At 36.4% G+C, this 25,278-nt stretch overlaps 1 protein-coding gene across 2 annotated transcripts in view; it reads left to right on the top strand.

Annotated features, from left to right (window-relative positions):
• Window positions 1-25,278, top strand: part of STRN (striatin) — a 64,589-nt gene that overhangs the window by 7,509 nt on the left and 31,802 nt on the right. For both annotated transcript variants that reach the window (XM_052699500.1, XM_052699426.1), the window contains exons 2-5: window positions 4,765-4,868; window positions 11,399-11,472; window positions 13,288-13,366; window positions 15,377-15,541. In XM_052699500.1, coding sequence (XP_052555460.1) covers window positions 4,765-4,868; window positions 11,399-11,472; window positions 13,288-13,366; window positions 15,377-15,541 — 422 coding nt within the window. The remainder of the gene's footprint in view (window positions 1-4,764; window positions 4,869-11,398; window positions 11,473-13,287; window positions 13,367-15,376; window positions 15,542-25,278) is intronic.

Raw genomic sequence — 25,278 nt, 5'->3', positions numbered from 1 at the left:
ACCTATTTACAAGTGTGCTTGATGTGTTGTGCATCTGTAATCTGGAAGCCTGAGCTCACCTGACAGCCTACAGAGTTGTTCTGGTAAATCTTGGTAGACCGGTTAGAGCAGCTGTTGCAGACTGATTCATCAGTGTAGGTATTTCGTTATTTTACCTATTTACATATTTTTACAATACTTTTCTTAATGTTTTCCATTTCTTGCTCTTTTTCTTCCAACCTGTCAGAAGCAGTATGCATAGGATTGTTTATCTTAATAGCTTTTACTTTGCCAAAATGATGGCTGTCAATCTTGCAGTGCCCCAAAAATTTGAAGCTATACTTATTTCAAAAGAAAGAAATGTTTCAAAAGAGAAACATCTTTAAGAAAAGAATGGAAACGGTTTTGGTAGTTCTTGAGTTTGATTGACTAAAATGCCTTCCAGCCTTTTACCTTGAAATAGCTGTTAAATCCATAAACAGAGAGAAATTGGTAGTAAACACAAACAATTTGTTTAGCAGCTGTGGCATTATTTCCTTGTAAACAATTTCTGCTGGCAGTAAATTTTTTTGTTAATCCTTTGTTGTTCTTTAACACCAAGATGTCAGCCTAAAAAGGTGCACGGGTTTTTTGACACCCATAAAACTGTGGGTGATGATTCCAGGAAGTGTAAATCCCAGCTTACTTCTTAAAACATTGGTAAAATCCAGACTTTATTAAGCTGCAATGTAATTATTTGATTATATTTTTATGACTTTTAAGTCTGTACTAAAAAGGCAACAACTTGAACTATGGTAATAGTAATAGTGCTTCTAGCCCAATGCTAACGGGGTTGCCTCACCCTTCAGTACCTTTCACAGGAAAGTGACGTCAGCGCCTTCTGGGGAACTTCTTATAACCATAACATACTGTCATGATTTGTCCTTTTTTTTTCCCACTTGAAAATGAATGTTATTTTTAAAGTCTCCTGGTGAAGAGGTGAAACAGTTACGATAGCTACAGTGCTACTAATTTAGACCAGATGCACTTTAAACTTCAAACTTTTGTTGCAGTTGGCAATGCCAGAAACTTTAATAGATGAAAAGGAAGGAGATGGGGAAAAAAAAAAAAAAGGTATTGTCCAATAGTAGCCCAAACAGACTGTTACAAGTATTTAATGCTTTTTTCTTCCTCCACCTGACTCTTGATTCTAGTTCAGCAGATGAGCTGTACCACAGTGACTCCTAGCACTTAGCCTGGATTACAGCAGAGGTTGATGCCGCTGCAATTGTGTGCTGCTGAGCTAGCAAACCAGCCAACTTGTGGAGATCTGTGCCCCACCCATAGGGCAAGAACCAGCTCAGGTTTTACGTGCTCCCATAGGCAGAGTTAGAGGTTTCTCATGACTAGTTTACAACGTAATGCATGTTAACCTTATTAGCTAGAAGGTCAGTTGTTACAAAACCTGTTTGTTGGGCATACTTGTGAATTCTTGACATTTTTGGCAAGCCTTCCTAGGAGTGGCCAAAGCAGAAGGACAAAACATCACAGATTATTCAGAACTGAAGCATTTCTCCTTCGCTTCTTAGCTGTCAGATAGTTCTCACCTGAGCTTTGACTTGCACCAATGTTTCTACAGTGGGGAGCTGCCTGTGCAGTCCGAATTTATTTCTAAATTTCTTCCAACTATACTGAAATAATGAGAAAGCTGTAGTTGTCATGTCATCATAACAGCACTTAGATGTCTTACACTTCAAATGTTTGCATATTTATAAGGGGAATTGGTTAAGTATTTTGATCAGAAATTATGAATCTAGAAGTACAACGTTTTTGTGTAAGACTGAGAAAATACTGCTCCATCTCATAATTTGTCATATATATGCTTTGATGGGGATTTTAACTAGTTGATCTCTAGAGGTCCCTTTCAGCCCCTATAATTCTGTGATTGGGTGATATATATATATATATATATATATATATATATAAAATATATATGAATAATTAACTAATATTCATTTATATTACAAATTGTTTCATGTATGATATGAACATTTAGGTTCCCTCTGCACACTTTCACTTAATGATGACTGTAGAGAAAGAAGTCTACATGTGGACTGCTGCAGTATTATGCATAATATGTCAGTTTCTATTTTTTATGCTGTCTGTCCTCGTGTCCTCATCTTTGCCTTAATATTATCATGAAGAATTTCTTAACTTTGAAGTTTCTTAACGTCTTAGTGACATAAAAATTTGAGCTAATGCATGTAAATAATGATTTAAGAATGACTTGACTATAATTATCCTATATGCATATAAATGAGGAATAAAGATTACTAATGTCTGTGAGAAAGAAGGGGGAAAACTGTCCTTACTTTTGGAGCTATGAAAATGACATGAAATGAAAGTATCTCATTTTAGGAGTCAGAATGTCAAAAGTAATGCTTCAAAAAAACTCCACAGCTGTGCTGCAAGGCTCAGAGAGGGCACAGGTTGTTCCCACAGCTTCTTGTGCACTCCTGCATTTCTTGATTTGACAATAAAATGACTAACCTGAGTATAGTGACTGTGGAAGATTCTGGCTGTAAGCCTGTGCAGGGTGCAAAGGCAGCTCATGGGCCTCTGACTCCAGCCTGTTGTTATTGCTGCCTGCTTTCCAAGTGAGAACCACACGTATTTCGTGTTCTTAGACCTCCAAGGGAAGTTATGAGACATGAGTGACAGCATTGACATACCTCTCACAGCAAAAGAAGTTCAAAGAATCAATTACATTTTTTCCAGGGCCTTTTCTTGATGTGTAAAATGCGGGCCTTGCTGGGGTGGCTGTTGCTGTCCATCCTCTAGGCACACAGCTTTGTTCTTCCTGTGCCGGAAATGCCTGCAGGTAGCCATAGGTCCTTACAGCACGTTTCCTGGTGCCACTGGGCAATCCTTTTCATTCCATCCAAGTGTATATTTACATAATGTACTCCTTTCCTTTTGGTGAATAGTATGCTTTGATGTCATCTCACTTGCTTGGAATGGCACTTGCATGTTTCTGTTGGGTGTGTTTAGAAGCAGGTTGATGGAAATTACTATTGGGGTGCATCAGTCTGTGCCTTGTAACCTGGGGGGCTGTACAGCTATTGCAAACCAAGTTGTACATGCTTGAGATGTTGCTAAGAGGGATGGAGCTGAAATGCTCCTTGCAGAGTTAAAATTTTCAGAGTAGACGATGGCTCCTGAGCAGTACTGTGACTCGCCTGGCACTGAGCGTACAAGGAGCATTATATTTAATTCTGGCTTTTTGCTCAGTTCAGGTTAAATGCTGAGTGAGAACAAGCTTGCTGCCAGAGTGATGGGGCCTTCCTTTTGATCCAGCTGAGGATTTTTGGGGAGTTGAGTACATTTTCCCTGGTGAAGATGAAGACTGAGCTCTTTGGAGAGATTAGCCAACGTTTGTCACATGTTGTAAACTGGCTGCTATAGTTGGGGATTGGTACTAAGGCTTCTTCAGGTGCTTGTGATGCTATTTACTGGCTCTATTTGAGCTGTGAAGTTGTGTCAGCTGCTGTAGCTGATCACCAGCAAATGCAATAAAAACCTGAAGTCAGAGTCGTTATTCTTTAGCAGCAGTTCAAGTCTCATTTAATTACAGTATCTGAGGACTGCTTTCAAAATTGTAAGGAGGACAGGGTAATTCTGTTTCTCCCAAACTTCCCCCTGCGACACTGATGCAGACTGCAATACCTGCAAAGAACAAGTTGACTTGCTTATAGTGAGTATCTGTGGAAAAGAAGAGCTTGTTAGTCATCATATTCAACAGCTGGAGGTCTTGACCAGTTGCCTTTTATGCTGTTCAAGCTTTTCAGGACGTACATCTATGACTTTGCTGCAGAGGTTGCTGCTGACACTGAAAATGGCAGGCAACTTGAAGAATGGGTGAGGCTGAGGTACGAAGTGGTGGCTGTCCAGAGGTGTTTCTGTCTGAAGTGTGCTTTGTGAGTTGAGAGAGCACAAGAACCTGTGTTTTATAATGACTTGACTTAAACGTGAAGTATGGGATCAGATTCTGCCTTTATGATTAAGAAAGACTATCCTATGTGTATCATCATTGCCTATTGAAAAGAGGTTTTCATGGGTTACTAAGTACTGTCTGCTGAAAACTGACAAAGGTTAGGTGCCTGTTTTCCACTTCTCTTTACTTTTATGCCATATCTTTCCCCTTCCCTCTCACCAAAATATCTTGCTCTCTTTCCTATTTTTCTCTCTGTTAAAGTACTTCTGGAGAGCCTTCTTTAACCTGTTTTAGTATTATAATTAACACATGGCACTGTGTTAGAAACAGAGTTTTATTTTTCTTTTAGCAGGACATGCTGTATTTTAGTTCTCTTGACTAGTATCACGTATCTAACGTGTATCTGCATAACAGTGCACTAATTATATACTACTTCAGATAGTAAGGAGAAATATTTTAACATCTGCTTATCATTGGCAAATGCTTTCATCTGGTGAAGGCTTTTTGTATGTTGATTTTATATATTCTTTATCTTTGATTGAATGTTTAGCTACGGGAGTAAATAAACCCTGTCAAACAAGCTAAAATTTATTTCTTATCTTTGTGAGGTTTTTTTTTATATGAAATGGGAGTGCAGTTTAGAAGGCTTATCTATGCAATGCTTAGTTTAAGCATTTAATGTTTGTGAAACACTAAGCCAGATTCTTTTGGCCTGTACAAATCAATTCCAAAGTAACTTGAGGCGGGAGGAAGAATTGAGCTCTTCTGAATGGTTTTAAAGAAACAGTCTACATTGAATACTTTCTTTGCAGGCCCAGATCGCTTTTCTTCAAGGTGAAAGGAAGGGGCAAGAAAATCTAAAGAAGGACCTAGTGCGGAGAATCAAAATGCTGGAATATGCACTTAAACAAGAAAGGTACGTTGGTTTAGCACTGAGTACATGATGACGGATAACGTTGCCCAAAGTGGGAGAGATTTACTGTGAGCAAAAAAATGTTTGTATTTACCAGTTAATCAAATACCTATTTCTTTGTTCATGGGAATTTCATTAGAAGTCTCCTGTCTACTACTTCAGTGTTTTACTCTGCACACACTCTCCTGTAGTTCTGAACTTTGAGGCACACAGATTATTTTTACTGTTTTCAGAGGTCTCTACTCTAGTGATTTATTTCAGGGCAAGTTAAGTTACTTTTATTTATTTATTTATTTTTACTGGTAAGATGTCTTTTAAAATACTTAAAGGAAAAGCATACTTCTACTAATATTAATACTTCTACTAATTGTTGCTTAAATACTATTTCCCTATCAGACAATTCCTACTTTTCTTTCATAAAATATTAATAAAATGAACTCTAAACAGTTTACATTAGTAGAAATATACATATTTGTATGTGAGAATAGGATACTGCTTGAAAATAAAAAAAACACAATGATGCACAACTGTTAGAAGCTTTGTTTTTAGAATTTCTCATCTTACTTGGGCTGCTTGGGCACATGAGATATGCCTTACATTGTCCAGTTTATTTGCTAGCACGGGGCTGCAGCCCCAGGGCTGCAGCATATTTGCTGCTTCTTCAGACAGTTATCAGAGAAGTAGTTAAGGTAGATATCCTTTTTGCCCAGGCCTTCTTGCCTGATTGATCTTAAATCAGATAGCATAGGAAAATATCAGATTTCTCCTTAGTGGAGATGTATTAGCCACAGAAAGGCTTGTGCTTGAAGCATGATTTTAAAGATTAGAGTCACTTTAAAAGAAGACAGGGAGGCAGTGGAGTACATTTTTGTGCAGTTATTCCTTATGCTCTAAGGAATAAAATTGGTAAGACTTATTGTATTTCAAAATTAAAAATATATTCCTGGTTACTTGGGGATCTCTCTAACATTTTCATAGTCAAGTTAAATTAGCAATTTATTCCAAATGATCAGGCGATATAAATCTATTTCAATAAACTATGATATAAGTTTTTTAAGAAAAAAATAGAACCAAACCAAAACAAAAAACCCTTCCATATCTATAATGAAAACGTCCACCGGTTGTTTGGTAAGAGCCACTTAAATTTCATTTGATATTTAAATGCTAATGCAGCATACAGTGTCAGAATTAGGAAAATACCCAGACAGTTTTTTGTTGGCAGTTTTTACATATGTTATCTTTTATCTTAATTTTTTTTTTCATTGTTGTTTTGTTTCCTCTCCCTTCCCTCCCCATATGTAGTATTAGCCTCAATTACTAAGGTCAGTGAGCCACACAGGCAGCTGATCTGATCCAGTCTGACATTTTCTGTATGCGTATACAATAGTTATTAAATGTGGTATTTGTGTGTGGTGTGTGCTTGAGGTGGCTATTTATAACAGTTTGTTGTTTTAAACAGAAGTATTATTTGCCAGTTACTGAAGAAAATGTTTTCTATTGCTGCTAGAAATGTCTCCCAGCAAGTGTTCTTGCTTGATGCTTAAAGGAATGGCAGCACACTGGGCTTGAAAACATTATTCTCTTTCCCAACACTTGCCTAAACCACCCATGTACTCCGTCTGCCAGTAGTCAGGTTGGATGCTGGCTGTTTATACAGGGATCTCAGAGCTGAAAGTGAGATCCTTGAAGGTAGGAGGAAAACATTTTTGATAAGTTAGAACAAAGCTGGTGCTGCTGGGAGAGGAAAAGAAGACTTACCCGCATTCTTCCATTTCAGCCCTGGCCTTGCGGTGTACCAATTTTAATGAGATTAAATAGATTATTAGTAATTGAACGGAATATTAAATCTTGATCCACAGTAGTTTGTGCTCGCAGTGTTCCCAAAATAAGAAATGGTTGACATGGGCCTTCTCAGGTATGAGATTTTATGAGCTGCTCTTTTGCAGAGTGGATCTTCAGATTTTTTTCCAATCAGTTTTAAATAATAAATTTCAGAAGCAGTGTTCTGTTTCTTGGCATTTACCTGATTTTGTATTGAAGAAGGTAGAAAATAATGTTTACGTAATATCATGTTTTTTTCTGACAAATTTTGTTTTGTTCATTATATCAGTAGTGGTAACTACCTTTTTGTTGTTTGTGTATGTAATCAAGTTGTTTCTGCTGAATAGTCAATACAGTAAGGAGAAAAGAACTTAGAAAGAGTTAATCACTACCATTTTTTCAGCAGCAGTTCTGGTGTAGGTTTGCCAACATCCTGTAGATATTCAGTGTGAGGCAGTTTGTCCTTGAGTGTTATTTTTTTTATTGCTCTATTGATAGTTGCTCCATCAATAAATGGCATTATTTCCTTTGGATTTTCAGGAGCTAAACAAAATGTAGTACTATTTCTCTCAAGTGTGTGTCTAATTTAGTAAATTAGTCTAGGTCGTTTCCTGTCTCAACATATCCCATCCAGAGAACCTGACTCTTGAGCCATGTCTCTAGAAATATTTGATTTAATTTTATGTTGTTTTCTGCACTAATGTGCCTGATCAGAGTGAGGCTGGCGCCCTCACCCCTGGATAGAGCATCTTACATTGCTGTTCCTGGCAGTCTTTCTTGTTTATGTCTCTTGGTTTGGCGACGACTCCTAGATCTTCTACGGATGTTTTGGCAGGCTCCCTCAGCACAGCTGGATCAGATGCTTCAGGTCCAGTGACAGATATTTCCAAGAAATAGTGGCTTTTTTTGATTGGAATCAAGCTTTTCTATATGAGGCATTCAGAAAAGTTTAACTGCTCTCAATTTTAGGAGAGTTTGAAGGATGAATGCCTTTAGCGTTTTTCTGAGCACCTCTTAAAGTGTTGTGGCAGCAATGTTTAATGCATCCAAGCACTGTTTGTATAGAAGAAACACAGTTTAAAGAAAATGATAATAGCAATAGTGATAAAAAGATGTATAATGAAGTGCAAAAGCCAGAGCAGTAGTAATATACATACTTAGCTGAGTAAGGCTATCTGTCTGCTGAAATAGTTTTATGGCCCCAAAACTGCATTCTTCAGACAACTTTCAATTTTCAGAAAACAGTTAAGCCACCCATGTTGGTCATGTTTCAGATAACAGTGCTAGGCTCTCAACTTTGTGAGTGCCAAATCCCAAGGCTACCTCAGTATTTTTAAGCAGATGAAGCCAAGTTTGGAGGAATTTTGTTTTTTCTGTTTTCAAATTTCTAGAAGAAATACTGTATTTGCTCTCTTTTGTGGCAGTAGCATCTCACTACTGTGCTGTGTGAACTACAGTTCAGCAAGAGTGCTAGAGGGACAATTTCAAGCAGCTAATAACTAGAATATGTGCTTTCTGAGGAAATGGAGTAATTAAACATATCTGGTGGGCAGGAGATATGTTACTTGAAGGAACAGAGAAATATAAACATGGTAAGAGGTAAGTCATACGAAGAATGTGGAAAGACAATAATTAAGATTTATTTTGTGAGACCTTTCATGCCTTTTGTTTTCCTTATGCGGCAGTGGCTGATCAAGACTTCCCCTTCTAAGACTTGGATTCTTAATCCTTGTATTCAGTCTTTTCCTTAGTATACTTTAGAAAGAAGGAGACTTTCATCCTTGTGACATTTTCAGCTGTACCATGAGGATGTTACTAATAATAAATCTTCCACTTCCTGCTAGAGTGAGTTATTTTTTTTTTCCCAGTGGACAGCTAGCTACCTTACCCTCCCCCTTCCTTTAAACTGGAAGTTAACCACAGCTGAAGGTGGGTTTACCAGGTCAAATGCTCTGTCACTGTATTCACATTTTTTTTATATCTCAATGGTTTTGTCTTGCTCAGCAATCTGAGTTTATACTAATTCATTGTAATTAATTCAATTTTGCGTTGGGATTTCATTTCATACCAGTAAACGTCTATTGCTTTTTCTGCTTGTCAGCTGTCTTTGTCAGGGCATTGTGCTTTTGTTGCATCTATATTTTCATTGGTCTCTGCCTGTGATGCATTTAAATCTTCTGGTAGATGAAGTCTTAGTCCAGCTTAGTAATGAAATAAATTTAAGGACCTATGGTGTACCAGATCATGCAATCTGGGTTATCCTCTTGTTTTAAGAAAGAGCAATAAAGGCTTCAAAAACTGTTGCATTACAAGGAGGAACTGATTTAAAAACAACTAAGCAATCAAAAAAAACCCAACTCTGTTACTAATAGATTAGAATGTGAGCAGAATGAAGAATCTTACTATGCTGAACTGATTTTATCATGCATTTAATGAGGGGGAAAATTTCAACTAGAAAAAAGTCACAAAGTGCTACTGTTTGTTTAAAGAAGGAAAACCCTCTAAGAACTGTAAAAATAAACAAACTGTGAATATACAGAGTCTTAATGTTGGTAACAAATACACTGAGAAGTATTAAAAAGTACAGATTGAATTTTTGAAAGGTAGGTTTTGGATATAAGAAGGGCAAAGGGAATAATCTTTTCTCTTAACCTAATAATCATTGTATTTAGTTCTTAGGGAGAAAATTAACAAAACTTTGACTAGAAAACTGGTGAATGCTTTGAAGAGAATAGGAATTTATATAAGGTGTATGAACTAAAAGCAAGTACCCCATGCCACAAAACCAACTGCTCTCTGAAATATTGTGAAGTACTGTGTATATATACATATATGTCACTAATCCAGATTTAAGTGAAGTGTTAATATTTGCTTTTCAAAAGTCAAATAAAAATAAATTAAACATTAAGATCACTTGAATTGCTGACTGCATAAAAGCTTTAAGTGTTGTTTTTTTTTTTAATGGGATGTTTATTGTTGCTGAGGTAGCTTAGTGTCAGACTAGAGGATTTGTTCTCAGTCGTTACTTTTCATTAATGGTGGTGGGGTGAAAAAATGTGCGCAGTATCAGTATTTAACAGTACTTACGTGGGTTTGTCTAACTGGGGAAACATCTCTCTGCTTGTGATGTGTAGAAAACATACTTTGAGAAGTAAGTATTTCAGATGGGCATTCAGCTTTAATTTTGTTTTATTCTTGGATATTCTTCTTTGTACCTATCAAAATGTTTTTCTTTCACTTTTTTCTGTTCATACCTTTCGAATACATTCCCTCCTCTTTCCTCAGTGATTGCTGCTTAGCTGAGGTAGAACTTAATGCTCTAGCTTGAGAGAGGGATGTGAATTCCTTCATCTGTCTTAGTTGCTGCGTACTCTTAAGAGGCATCATCTCTCTGCACTCACGTTGCTCACACAGAATTAAATGTTTATTATCACTAAAAAAAGGCCAAATTGTTAGGAAATGTGTACTGTCAATACTGAGGTGTAAGAACTACCAAACATCACTTCCATTAGCATTATTTTATTAGAAGTAACGAGTTTGCTAGTGGCAGTTGCCTGGTGCAGTTATGAGGTGTAGCACATTATTTTCTTTAAAATCATTTCAGATGGAAGAGTTCCTTTGCAAGTAGTGAAGCCAGTGAAGCCTGTCTTATTGTTGATATGCATAAGTGGGTGTGGGTTTTTTTTCATCTTTTTGTCTTTTTTTGCCTATATCTTGCCTTACACCCAGCTCAGTGCGTTTGCACTGGTGCTGTGCCTGCCCATATGCATGCAGGTTGGTATTCCCACTGTTGCCAGGCTGAATCTTGAGTCTTGCTTGAGTTCTCTCTTGCCTTTGATTTATGATAGGAACAAGTGCAAGTGCTGCTTCTCCACCCAGTTAGGAATGGCTACAAAACTTCATAGGGAATCAGTTGGGTTTGAATCTTCTAAGTTTTTGTACTTGTTGAAACCACTTATTGAGACAAGAGTTACAATGGGTATAAGAGAAGGGGGAAATGATAGTGACACTGGGTAAGGCTGTCTTTGCTCTCAGTGTTGCCTTAGTTACTGTGTTGTCAGGTTTTATCTATTGTGATAAATCCTTATTAAATAACTTCCATATAGATTTGTAATGTTATACTACTGTGAAATTATTTGTAATGTGTATGTTTAAAAGTCTATAAACACTGAATCTGTCAGATGAGGCTTTTTGTCTTCTAGCTACTCGTATGGTCACATGGCATTCTTTGTGGAGCTTATCACAATAGGCCTTCTATAGACTAAGTATTTTTGGAAGAGGACTCTGAGTTTTTGAACTCAATTAAGCGTCAGGTCTAGCAGTTGCATGAGAAGCTGGGCTGCCATCAGCAGTAGAATCTGAGTGGTCCTTAGTGAGAAAAGCTTGAAGAAAAAATTTGTTTTACTGAGGTGGCAAAGTGAAGTATGAAGTAAATGGCACTGAACTGACGTTCTGGGGATAGAAGAAGTTTGATAGTTGATTTTCTTTTTTAACACGGAAGCGGAGGGGCAGGAGAAGCAAGCACATATCCGCAAACAGGGAAGCTTGAAAAAATTAATTAGGCAAAATAATGCGCTGAATTTCATTGTTTTGTTTTGTACCTGTCCTAGAAAGATGAAGTGGTTTTTATAATGAGGACAGACAATATTTATGTGTCTATTTGTACCCTTTAAGTGTTTTTGTTTTGTTTTGTTTTTCCCATCTCTTTTCAGGGCTAAATATCACAAATTGAAATACGGCACAGAATTGAATCAGGGAGATATGAAGCCACCGAACTATGATTCTGGTAAGAATTTATTAAGAATGAGTTCATTACTGACATAAAAGCTCTACTATGGCTTTTACAAATGCTGAAATGACGGTTGATGAAATATGTCACTCAGAAGAAGCAGTGGGAATAGACTTAATAAAGTTCCTTCAGTACTCATCCATAAACCACCAATACTGCCATCAGTCATTTTTTCAGAGGCTCAGAAAAAGAGAGTTCTTGACTCCAGCTGTGCTTAACAGTGCCTTCAGAAGAAGGGTTTTCACTTTCAAAAGTAATTTTTAGGCAGATTTATCTCCATTATATATTAACTCTTACATAGAGTGAGCTTTGGTAGTTGTGTATTGCATCCAGCTGTGTTCAGTAGTTGTCAGTTGTCATTGTGCAAGAGGTGATTTTCCATGGTTGCTATTAAATGGGTTTGTGAATATTGAGATAGATAAAATGGATATTGGTCCCCTTATGTCTGAATTCTGATGAATCTTTGGTAGCTTCTTTGTTAGAGGATGCATTGGTGTTTTTGTTGTGGTTTTTTTTTTTTTTCAATTCAGTTGTTCAAAGAGGAATGACTTCCCGGTATGTTCAGTAACTTTCCCATATCACTTATCAAATTATTCATAGGGTTATACCACAAGCTTTTCTGGTTCTTAATTTTTGTTTATGCAAAAAAGATTTTGTTCATCCTTCAGTGTTTTTACCAGAATGGCTTCAAGTTCTTTTTGTAGAGCTTTTTGTAGCTAATAAGCCAAGATATTTTTTATCTTAGGAGCATATACTGTTTTATTTCCTGAAGGAGGGGGGAAAAAGTACTATGAAGCTATGTATGGAAAAATATGTAGCTATTAGTTGCCAGCATTCAGGTAGGTTTCTCACCGGAACAGCCATATAATTTTTCTGTGGATTTTCCCAGAGTAGTGCTGTTTGAGTTCTGATTAATGATTGTGGAAAACATGGAAAATTTTCAACAGCTTCTTAGATTAATAAATAAAGCTTTTTTTTCTTTTTCTTCTTCCATAACAATAATGTAAATACAGATGAGTTTAAAGTTGGTGTGAGTAGTTTCGATGGGTATGGTCAAATATTAAGGAAATTTGTTTACCGGTATATTATAGATGGAAATGATACTGCAGATAGACTTCTAGAGTCATAGAATGGCCTAGGCTGAAAACAGCCTCAAAGATCACCTAGTTATAGCCCCCTGCTGTGTGCAGGGTCACCAACCAGCAGACCAGGCTGCCCAGAGCCACATCCAGCCTGGCCTTGAATGCCTCCAGGGATGGGGCATCCACAGCCTCCCTGGGCAACCTGTTACAGTGTGTCACCACCCTCTGTGTGAAAAACATCCTCCTAAGATCTAACCTAAACCTCCCTTGTCTTATTTTAAAACCGTTCTCCCCTTGTCCTATTACGGTTCCATTTGATATTGTTAGCAGTTAAAGCTATTTGTATTGAAACTTGAATAATGAGCAGTAATTAAATTGGAACTCCAAATTGTTTATGTAATTGTGTTCCCTTTGAGGAAAAAGGAAAAAGATGGGTCTCCTGGATGTGAGACCCTAGGGAAGAAGATACTGATGACTAGAGGAACTTGATCTCATGTAGTAAAGTATATAGTTGATTATCTGTATTTTTTATGTGTCAGTAATAGAACAGCTATGTTCTGTATGAATTTTTTTCTTTCTTGATTGATTTTTGGTGCTTGGAATTTTTGTGTTGTTATCCAATCTTTCCTAATACTTTTAATACAAATTACACTTATCTTGTCAAGTGGAGGGGAATATTTTTTAAATGTCATACAAAGAAAGCTGTTTTTAATTAAATAATCTTTTCCAGATGAAGGGAATGAAACAGAGATTCAGCCACAACAAAATAGTCAGCTAATATGGAAACAAGGACGACAGCTGCTAAGACAGTAAGTGTTGAGAAAAGAACTTGAGTAATGAGTGCAAGAAAGAGTATCTGTTAATGAAATATGATGATAGTGATATTTGATTTTTCTGTTAGGTTTTCTTTCAAGAAAAGTTAGTGCGTTGAAATTCATTCATCTTCTGCCCTACTTTACTAAGCTTCTGAAAAATTTTAATACTTCAGAACTTCAGGTGGGGAACCTTACGAAATCAAACAATCTCCTCTGCTTTTCTTTTACTGAGTATAATAGAACAGTCTGCTTGGGAGTACAGTGGCTCATGACACCTTACTTTTTTTTTTTTTCAATTAAAAAGAAAACACAACTCTGTTAAGAGCTATCTAAAATAAATCTCCAGCCTGGGTTGCAGAGGGATATAATTTGTTTTGGTCTACTTTATGTATAGAAATCATTAGGAAGTTTTGACTAAAAGCTTTCTAATTCTTGATTCATCTTAATGAAGCAAATGTCTGTTAATCTACGTCAGCTTTTGAATTCTGCTCCTAGTGAGTTATCCAGTTCCAGAGTATTTGATTGTATTTCTTTGGTGGTAAGTATTTGGTTGTTTGTTGTTTTTTTTTTGTGTGTGTGCCTTGATTACAGCCCTCAATTTACACAGGGGTCTCTTACAAGACCTGTTATCAGGGTCGCCCTGAGCATGTTTTTCCATGTGTAAGCTTCATTTTTCTAAGCTGAAAGCTGGATTCTATGATCCTCAACCAATTAGCAGAATTTTTGATATCTAGTGGGTTTTTTTGTGTTACCAAGGATTACATGAGAGGGGAGGGAGATGGTAAAAACTTCCTAGGGCTTATTGGAATGGGCCTCTTTCCAGTGAATTGTACAAAAGTTAAAATTGTCCAGTTTGTCTATTGGGTGGCTTTTACTCTTTTTTTTTTTTTTTTCCAAGAACCCATATCTCTTCATTTAAGTTGCATAAACATAATTAAAGTAATCTTGACTTGGATTGATTTCAAGTGATTTCAAGTGACTTGGAGTGATTTCAAGGCAAGTCCTTCCCTCCCAGTGTAATTCATAGGTTGTACATTGCCGAATAGAGTTCATTACTGACAGACTCTCTTTTGCATAGACGTCTGGTTTGATTTTCATATAGCCATCAGGCAGTATTCCTCTGCAGATGTATTTATGTAGAAGATATCATTAAATAACTGGAGGAAGATATTTTTGTTGGAAAAGTGCATGTCCTTGATTTGTGACAGCTCTTATTGTAGAATAGCATTTCTGCTCTTCAGAGTCATCCAGATTATTGACTATTTAATTAGCTCAGTATTCCTAAGGAGATAGCTTTATTAACTTTGTTTTGTAGAGGAAGGAACAGAGACAGATCTTTCCAAAGGTAATTCTGTGCACTGATGAAAGTGCCGACTTTAGACCTTGATATTTTCATATAAAATGTCCAAGATTTTTTGCTGCCCAGTCCTTACATGCCAGACAAATTAATATTTTGCAGATAAATTGCAGAGTGAGAAAGACAAGGCACAGATTTTATCAAAACTACTGCATTATAAATAACCATTCTTACTAGTAGCTATAGCTACAGAATTTGGTTTTATTCCTTCTGTTCTCTTTGGATTCTAATGATTCTTGTAGGAACATGTCTCCCACTTCTTGTAAGGCTTCATGTGTAGTTTCCATGTGTTGAGGAATAAAATGGCTATATTGTACATGCAACTGTGGTGATTTTTATAAGCCAGTTGTAAATATTTTAATTGAAAGTGCTTTTCCATCCATTTTAGTAAATGAATGAATAACGTATTGTATAACCTCTGACTGCTAGGCTCTTTGATTTTTTTCCTCAGTGACTGTAGAGGCTGGTACAGCAAGAGACGATCCCTCTGCAGCTGGTACAGGATGATTTATAAGCATGTTTCATTAGCACAGCACCATACTTTGCTAAGCTAAGATGCAGAAGATGAGTTTAGGGAGAAGTTTTCATTTATTGTTTGGAATGAGTAAGATGTGCATGAAGAATTAACGTGAATTCTGTTCCTACAGGTATCTACAAGAAGTGGGTTACACTGACACAATATTGGATGTGAAGTCAAAACAAGTACGAGCTTTATTGGGCCTCTCAAGTGATGCTTCAGAGAAGGAAAACAGAAATCAAGAACCTATGGTAAATGGCACAGAGGGCCAAATTAAAGAAAACGCTATGATTGGGTAAGTGTCATAATGACAGTATTCTCTTTCTTCGTTAAGGCAATTAATGATGTAGAACAAATTTTTGATAACTGAGATTTCAAAAGCCTTTCCCTAACAGAAGATTAGAGTAATTTAAATGAATTTTATCACATTAGGCAGTTAATACGGAAGGAACTTTTAATATTCACATCTTTGAAAACAGCATGTTTGTTAATTTTTCTGGTTGCATGGCAGCACAAAGGCAAATCAAGCCTTTTATATGTAATCAGAGATCAGTGTTGTTTCAAGTTAACAACTTATTGTTGAGAACTTCAGATAGAGGCTTTGCTTTTCTGATGTGTGCTGACATTGATGTGATAATGTATGTGAAACACAGGACGTTTTGATTAGATTTGGAAAAACAAGTTTACTTATTCTACTCTGATTTCTGTAAGGTCATGGTTTTCCCCTAATGGATATACATGTTCAAATGTAATTGAAATGTAACATAATTTATTTATTTTCGTTAAGTCTCTATCACTATGAAAAGTCAGCCGGGGGTAGTAAAAGCTTACGCTTGCTTTTGCTTTTAAGTGTTTTTTTTTTCTAATTATTTTTATTTTACTTTTCTACGTTTTCTTTTCCCCACAAACAGATTTTGTTTGTTGAGGTTTTGTTCATTTTTTTAAAAGGAAAATTAAATATGAAACTTAAATGTAGAGGTTTTCAGAAAGCAATCTGCTTTTTTTCTTGTTTAGGGTACGGTATGTACAAAATTTGAAAAATAAGGGAAATGATGCAAAATTTTGTCTGAACAGTATGTGGGGTTACTGTTCCCAGTGGCTTGTGCTGTCATCAACAAGCACAGCTTACTGCAAAGATTCTCCCTTTTTTCTGTGCTAATTAATGTGGCAGAATTCAAGATCTTTGTATTTTAAAGTCCGATACTGTTACGTGACGTATTTTGTCTTTAAAAAGCATTTGTAAAATTGTATTGTAGCAGATAGCTCCAGCAGTTTCAGGCCAATAAGTTATCTAAGGACAGAAGTTCATTGTTACATAATTAAATTTAATGCTGTGAGGTGGAAAATTTGAATGCATGAGAAACCCTCAAGCTACATAGATGACAAGCTGCGTCGTTTATGTGCGATGGCTTTGTTTTTGAAGAACAGGGAATGCTTGATAAATTACAGTAATGATTTTAGTTCAGTTTCTGATGAAGTCAGTTCTGGCGGAAATGGATAGATAAAGCTCCTGTTCTTATACTCAAAAACAAATTACTGAAATCTATTGGTTTTTTTTTTTAATAGGTAGATATTTATAAGGTAGTTATGTGATAGAGAGAATGATTGGACAGTGGTTTTTAATGTAGAAGTTTTTAATATATTTTTATTTCCTATATATTTCCTCTCTGGGTAGGTAGAATATCAGATTATTTTTTTAACACTAGTAGTGCACCCTGTATCTGAGGATACTCACTGATGCAGAAAACAGTTCTTTCTGTTGTGGCTATGCAAGATTGTCAACTTAAAGGCTGTTCAGGCACATACACTCTAAGACTGCTCTCAGCTCATTTGTAAAGCCTAAGATGGAAGAATGTATTAGAAAGATTAGAGGAGCATTTTGATACATGATGTGAGACTTGACTCCTGGGTTTTAAACTGAAAGAATCTTCAAGTGATCTCATTCACAACAGTCATGTCAGTCCTTATGGGTTATTTTGCATTTGTGGATGTTAGCTGAAAACTTTCTTATGGAAAGGAAAAAGTTGAGATTTTACCAGAAATCCTTGGTGAATTTAAGACTGGCTTTCGTTGCTACGATTCTTCTCTGTAATTCAAGTGCACTTTCTGAACATCTCTTTGAACTTTTAGTGCAGGAGGCATTCTGTGACTTTCTTCCTAGCAGAGGCTGCTGTTACTTAACTGCCATTTCCTCTCATGCTATTAGATACACATTATACCTCACTATTTCTGTGCTATGTGGCACTTTCACTTTCTCTCAGCTGCACTGTCACTTTCCTCAGAAATGCAAAAGTGCAGCTTTATGACATAATGAAAATCAGAAAGGAGGTGAGGTGTTACTCAGCTCATACTTCAGCAGCCTCACTGATTATCAGCATTACTTACTAATTATACTTTTACAGACTGGTTTCTTTCTGAAGAACACTGGTATTTAGTTGGTGACTTGCTCCTGATCCCAACTGGAATCATTACTGGGTGTTCAAAAACTCAGTTCAACATTACTTCTGTCTGTTTACCAGAACTGCAAAAAAATTAAATGGCTCAGCTTCATTGTGGCTTACAGTCTCGAGATAGGAGCACTCTTTAAAGCAATCTCGACAATGCCAGGCTATATAACAGAACGGAGAAAAGCTTGGTTGTTCTTTTAGCAGCCTCTTGCTATTCCTAGTGTGCATATAAATGGAATGAGAATTGGAGTGTCACAGCAAGCTTGTGAGATTGGAAGGGCTGCAGTGAGCGAGTGCACTTCTGTGGTGTTAGAAGAGGAAAGACAGCTGTGGTGAAAGATTGGAAGAACAAAAGGGAAAAAGAAAACAAACCAAAACAAACAGACCCAAAAGCTTAGTGCAATCTCCAGAGGTATAAGGCCACATGTGTTTGTCACCAGTCATTCAAGGACAGGTTGGATGGGGCCCTGGTCTAGTATTGAATGTGGAGGTGGCGCTGCATGTGGCGGAGGGGGTTGGAGATTCATATCCTTGAGGTCCCTTCCAACCCTTGCCATTCTGTGATTCTGTGGGTCAATTGCAAAGTAAAATGCAATAGAATGCAGATGGAGGGTGAGCCATGGCTGCAAGGATACACCTTGTGGAAGAAGGGTTTTCTACCAGCACTATATGCTTCTGAAGCCAATGGAATTTGGCAAATTTTGTGGTTCAAAACATTTAATGAAAATTGAATCAAGTACTTGTTAGTAAGTCTGAGGCTAATGGTTTAGTTTTCTTTTAAATCAGAGTGCTGGGTAAAATGCATGAAAGTCCATCTAACCTAATAAGAAACAGTTGTGTTAAACTGAGAAAATACAGCTCAGAGAACATTGACTTGTTTAGTCTTAGAAGAAATGCATAATATTGTGGGTACAGCTAAGACTGTATTTTAAAGTCTTTCGAAAAAAAAGGCTTATGTGGGAGGACGGATGTGAGAAGTGAAGTTCAAGGAATGAAGGAAGAAAGCTTGTGGAGGAGAAACAATAAAAACCAATCAATAGGAATTTGGAAAGATAGTGGGTAAATGCGATGAAGATAATGTAGCAGAAAGGGGAAAATGGCACAGTGAGGAACTGAATGAAAAATGGATGCTTTGATATGTTGCACGAACAGGAAAATGGAAGGCACGTTAGATTGAGATGTTCTTGAGAATTTCTCTATATAGCAGTGTAAACTGCAGAAAGAACAGATTGGCTAAATTGCCTTCTGTACAACTGAACTCTCATTTGATAAATTCTGTAGAAAGTAAAAAATGATGTTTGATGTTTTCATGCTGCCATCTGGTTACCTCTTTTGAGTGGGGAGATGAGATAACAGAAATGGTGAAACAAATTTTCCTTTTTTATGCTTATTGTGTACTGGTATTCAACCAATACTTTCTTAGTGAAATGAAAGTGGTAGAGGACAAAAAAGAAATGTGTATGAATGCATGAAATTCCAATAGAAGAACAAAAGGGACTTGCTTCTTTACACTGTATGGTTCTAGCATGCTTTCTGTGTAAGCCCATGAAGCTGTGTACAGTGATTGCTACTATTCCTCAGCCTTGTTCAGGAATGTCTCTGATCTACAGTACTTCTGACAGTTAGATACACCCATGCTTTACAATCTTTTTTTTTTTTTTTTTTTTTTTTTAAATTTTGGACATGTCTTTTGACTGCTCTAGGCATAAAGCTCTGTTTGTTTGTTTTTTTTCTCTGGCACCAGGAATCTGTGATCTGTATACTTAATGGTGGTTGTAGGCAGGATGTTCCTCCTCTGCTCAATTCAGTACTTTTTTTGACAGACTTGAATGATTCAAGTCTTGTGTACCAGCACTTGTGTCCCTGATTCAACAGCCAGAGTTCAGATGCTGTGCTCTTGTATTGGTAGTAAGCTGAGCCTTTTTGTGGGAGATGCTTGTGAGAATGTTGGGAATGGTTATGTGAAGGTGATTGCTGGTTATTTCAATATGGCTAAGTTTGCAGTAGTTACTTCAATGCAAATACTTGGGTCAATCATCTTGATTGATAACAGATAATATGTAACTTGAATTCTGTTAATTTTCATTCATTTTAGGAAATTGCCAATCTTGTCCATCATCCCTCATCATCTTGACCACCATACATATCGTAGAGTGTTATAGTTACATCAGAAAACTATTCATACTATTTTTTTTTCTTCTTTTGGTGCAGCAGTGAACTAGCTACTGTTGTTTGAAAGCCTTCTAAACTCATTTCAGTTTCTCTTACAATTAGATCATGTCACCTCATCTTTTATGTGTTACTAGCTGCCACATCTGTGGGCAAATATTTGTATTCTTACATTGCCTATTTATTTGTTAATGTACAGATCCTCATGAAAACTTTAGCAGTCAAGACATCATGTGGATTTTGAGTGCACCCTGGGAGATTTTGATTCCATAAATGAAATGTTAATATGATAACCTGAAATAGATGTAGTCCTGTTTCCACTTATTTCATGGAATTTAAAAGGGCATCTGTTTTCAGTTTCTTCAAATCAGCTCACTTGCTTTACAACAGATAAGTACCACTTGGCATGATTGGACTCAAAATAGTTACTAAAACAATAACTTTATAATAATGGTTGAAATTGTTAACACTCGTGGTGGGAGAAATGGGTGCTTTCCCTCAGCAAACTGAAACATAAATGAAGCTGCCTGCAAATGTCATGTGTAGCCTTAAAAACTTGAGAGTATTTAAGTATCGTTGGCTCACTTATTACCTCATTTTTAACAGCTTTATCTTATTGACTGAAACCTAAACAGTCAGATTTGTTTACCTTCTTGAAGGTCTGTATTTGACTATTATTTGATATGAATGGAAGCAAATATAAAAGATGAATAGAACTGAAAAAGGAACAAGGATATGCCAAGAATACGTTTGTATCTATATGCACACGTGTGTATATGTAAAAACAATATAGATAAATTATCTGAGTTTTTGTTAAGAGTTGTTGACTAGAACTATGTTTAAATAGCCAAAAGAAATTTTTAAAGAAAAGTTGAATAGCATTTCAGCTTCTCTCTGAAACTGATCTGCTGCTCAAATTTTCTGTTGAACTGTGTATGTCTTCCACTGCATATACTTTGCTAAAGCATCAAAGTAACACGTTTGAGAGCAGATCCAAAGATGCTTTCAAATATTAGAAGGAAATATTCTCGAAATCTTATATTTGTAATATACAACTGATCATTCCACCGGAGACTGCCACAAATGTATGTCTTTCTGTACCAGAAGGCCTTAATAACTTTTGCATCTCTAAATTCTATTAACACTAATACATGTAATGAAACTACTGCACATGGGCTGAGGAATGTTGTGTGTTCACTTGCTTATAAAATGGTTTATTTGGGAAAATATTTCACCTTTTAACTACCCAAGGTAATACCTGCCATGAAAAAGATTTCCAAGAAGAGCATATTGAGTTTTTAAAAGAGAAAAAAAAAAATCCCAAATCTGTTTGTGTTATTATAATCGGGTTTCTGTTTGTTTGGTTGGTTGGTTTTTTGTTTTTTGTTTTTTTTTTTCCATTTCTTTCCCATTTATGTTCACCCCAGTCTTGCAGTGACCTAACAGACATTACAGAGATATGTGGTTTAGGCCAGACCTAGCCACTTTTAACAAATGCACTGAAGCAGAAAAAATGATTAGGTAAATTGGGGGATTAAGTGAAGAAAGTAGTTCCTTTCCAATTTTCCTTTCATTGGCACAGATCATTAGGATTAGTCTAAATTGTTATTTTTGGAAGTACCAGGTGAGAGTCATGGTGCAGAAGGAATGGGGAGAAAGAGACAGAAGTTGTACAGGGAGTGAGAAAGAGACCATAAGAGGGGTGGTAAATGGAGAGAGATTTGTTTAACATTACCTCAGTTCTTGAAACGCTGAATTATTATTTATCTTTTAGAAACCTTTTTTATTTGACACAGCATAGTTATCTGACCAGATTGGACAAGACACAAGGTTTTTCTTTTTTCAGTGGCACTTTTTCACAATTCCAATTTGCATCCAAACCATTTTGTAAGTGTTGCTTACTGGTTGTAGCACGTATTGCGCTGGTTCTTGCATCGTGTGGTGTGGATTTGTAAGAAGTTTTAATGGTTGTGACAGACTTTCTAGTCTGTCCAGTGCTGTATGTGTTTTTTTAATTTGGATGGTTATAAGCGTTCACAAGTTTATAAATTATTAGTTTGATATTAGTGTTGATACTATGAGATTTTTTGCACAGTAATCACGATTTCTTAAACTGTTCTCTAAAGACAGCTGTCATAGGAAAATATTTGAATTTGCATGCCGTTATTTACTGTATCCAGTTTGAAAGGACTCCATCAGCCATGTTGAAAAGACTGTATTAGAATGTGAAATATTGACATTCAGTGGGAAATTAATAAAAACAGTGACTTTGTGCTATCGTGTTTTGGTAGTGAGAGAAACAAAACAAAAATGGCTCAAGGAAGAATTCACTTAACAGTTCTTCAGATGCTGGGCCATGATGAGCTTTCTCCTGTACAGGTCCTGGAAACATTTCTCAGCCTCAGCTGAACCCCTGTTATTTAACTTTATACTGTGGTATTCCTTCCTGCTTCTGAATTTGTCAATAAAATCTGTTTTTATTTAAGGCAACTTGTGTACGTTTTGGACTGAAAGCCAATCAAACAAAAATGGAACCGATCCAGCAAGGCTACCTCTCCTTTTTCTGCTGGGGAGTGGATAGGACTGAGGCAATTAGTGGTTTTGTGGCCAGGCACTTTGTGGGAGAAGTTTGTGGCACTCTCCAAGGACATGACCACAGAAACTCCCCAAAGTCATATCAGGAGAGGAAAAAAAAAAATGACAGAAATATAGACAGTGAAGAAAATACATAGCTGTAATCTGGCACTAGTCTGAATTAAACCTGGCTTTCTAGCATGAAACATCAGGGTCTTGTTAGAAGCAGAAAAGGTGTCATCAATGTGCTGTTTAGTAACCTCATGTCTTCACTTTTCATACAAGTTATAGCTTCTACTTTTCCCATAATAAGAGAACAAAATCTGCCAGAGGGTTTATGTTAAGATCCTGAATGTTAAATGTTAGAGCCAGTTCAACACTACAGGTTTTTTTAAAGCTGCTATTATTTCCTTATCAGGGCCAACTGGATTTTACACAAAATGCTTGTTCCGAGCCTTGTGATTGTAGAGAAGAAAGCAAAGAGTTGGCTGCGTGGGCCCAGTGAGATCCTAGCATGCTTTCAGTAACATATGTGGAACATCCACAAATTGTATTTCTTTCATTTCAAGGGAAGACATTATTATTATTTTTAATTTTAAAGAAATGAAGGAGTTGAGACACATCTGTATTATCAAACAGCATGTAAAATATGGGTTAGAGTAAGATTTTCAGGGTGGTCACAATTGCAGAAAATTCTAGATACTTTTTCTGAGGATAAAAGTAGTCAAGTGATTTTAGGTTTATATTGCTCTAATGGAGGTAAGTACTGAAGTTACCAGCCCATATAATAACAAGAATTCTGTTTTTTAAACAGGAAAAAAGGTATCTTATATTTGGGAATCAGAAGTTCCCTGTGTGAGGAATACTCTGCATACTGTCCATCTGTTAGTACTAAGGTGGAGAGTCCTGCAGCATCAATGAGGCTGTGTTTTACATCCTGGCAGTGCTTATTGTGCTTGTTACACTTGTGATGAGCAGTTAGTCCTACTCTACTCACTGGTGCTCAGGCATGAGTAGCAGGTGTTCTCTGCCCAGAGGCTTCCCTGCTTCTTTATGGCCACAGGAGAGAAGAATGTGATGCCCACACAGAGTTAAGCCTGATTAATAGAAAATGCTGTGTTGGTTAAATGAGTTTTAGATCTGGTTAGGAAGTGGTAAGCCAGCTGAGATGAAACATCCAAGAAGACTTGTTCTTCTCCAGCAGCGTTCTTTTAGACAGTGAGACTAAGGAAGAAGGAAAAAGCATCACTTCGAAAGTGACATTCTTCCCTACTTATGTTTTGATTTGGAGCATTCTAGTAAAGAGGAATAGTGCTCTCCAAGTCGCTTTTGTTCTTTCAGTTTCCCTGTATTTGCAGCGTTTCCTGGATCTTGCCATTGTGTTGCCTCGCTAATGCCTGTATAATGGGACAGTTCCCTGCTGGTCCCTGCTCTTCGATCTGCTGTACTGTTATTTTCACCCATTGAATGTTTTTGGTTGGTTGTTTTTTTTCCAAGTATTATGGACTGCAAGAATTCTGGAAGTGTTGAGTTGTGATCATTTTTCTAGAAAGGAATTTAAAGTAATTTATGGTACTGTTGTGTCTCAGAATATATTTTTGCCACTTTTTTTCTGTTGCTTTGTGAGTGACTCCATAACAGAAACCAGCTTAGCAAATGGAGAATAATGAAACAGGCAAGCTTCAAATTGTCATCAAAGGGCAAATTAGTTAAGTCCAGATATTTTCTCTTGTGTATTTTAGAGTGTTTGTAGATGTTTGTGTTGATGGTAATATCTAAAATGATGCCTTAAGTTTAGGTACTACTAAAAAATGAAAGATATCATAGATGAGTCACCGTGAGTCACTGTTGACTAGGTTGTTAAAATATATTAGGGGTATAGTATAGCCAGTCAAACTGTATGAGCTTGAAGCTTCTTTTCTCTGTGGAGCCTTTAAATAATTTAAATATTTTCCCACTTCTGTTTTCTTTTGTTGTTGTTGTCTTACAAACACTTTATTGGAAGTTGTGCTTGAACACAAATAATATTTTTTGTACTGTGCTGACTTTGTACACTTCAGTACTGTACACAAGTTTTGAAATGTATGATTAGCTGTGTATTCCAGTGCATAAGGTGCCTTTTTTTCCATTTGTAAATGGCAATACGCAGTTTAGTGTATATTCTGACTACTTAACTATGTAAAAATTGATATGATAGTTGAATTCTGACAAGTTACTTAACAAAAAGATAAAATCTCTTTTGGTGGTCACTGTCAACTTCACTGTAAGGTTAAATGAGTACAGAAACTAATTTGTGTTTGAATTACTACAAAGGATGTTTGACTCATAAAAACAATTTCTCTCATTTAAAATTTTCTCTTCTATGATTGGTGTTAGTTCATACAGTACTCTGGTATATCTGCAGTTATTACTCAATAACGCTATGTTTTTACATAGTAGATTTTCACATCACCTTATGCACAGGAAAACAAAAAAAAACCAAACCAGAAAGAAATAACAATCAGAGTTAGACATTTTTGTCCGCTAAAAGTTAACTAGGACTCATAAATGCCTAAAAAAACAAGAACTTTTTAAAGTGAAGCACATTACATTTGTGCATTGGAAACAGTAAAATAACAGTCCTATAGGATTTCTTTGAAACTGTATTATTGCTACAAATTAGGTATTATAGATTATACAGATTGAAGCACTATAGTGTGCCCGTGCAGTGATTACTTGAGGAAAAAGAACAGCATTACATAGTGCTTTCAGGTTTGTCAGGGACAAAATACTACAAGAAGCAAGGCAAATTGGAAGCATGTTTGAGATAGTTCTCATCTAAGATAAGGGAAAGAAGAATTAA

Source organism: Tympanuchus pallidicinctus, unplaced genomic scaffold, assembly GCF_026119805.1.
Source record: "Tympanuchus pallidicinctus isolate F22 unplaced genomic scaffold, pur_lepc_1.0 scaffold1, whole genome shotgun sequence".
Taxonomy (NCBI): domain Eukaryota; kingdom Metazoa; phylum Chordata; class Aves; order Galliformes; family Phasianidae; genus Tympanuchus; species Tympanuchus pallidicinctus.
This window is presented reverse-complemented; position numbering and strand designations above follow the sequence as displayed.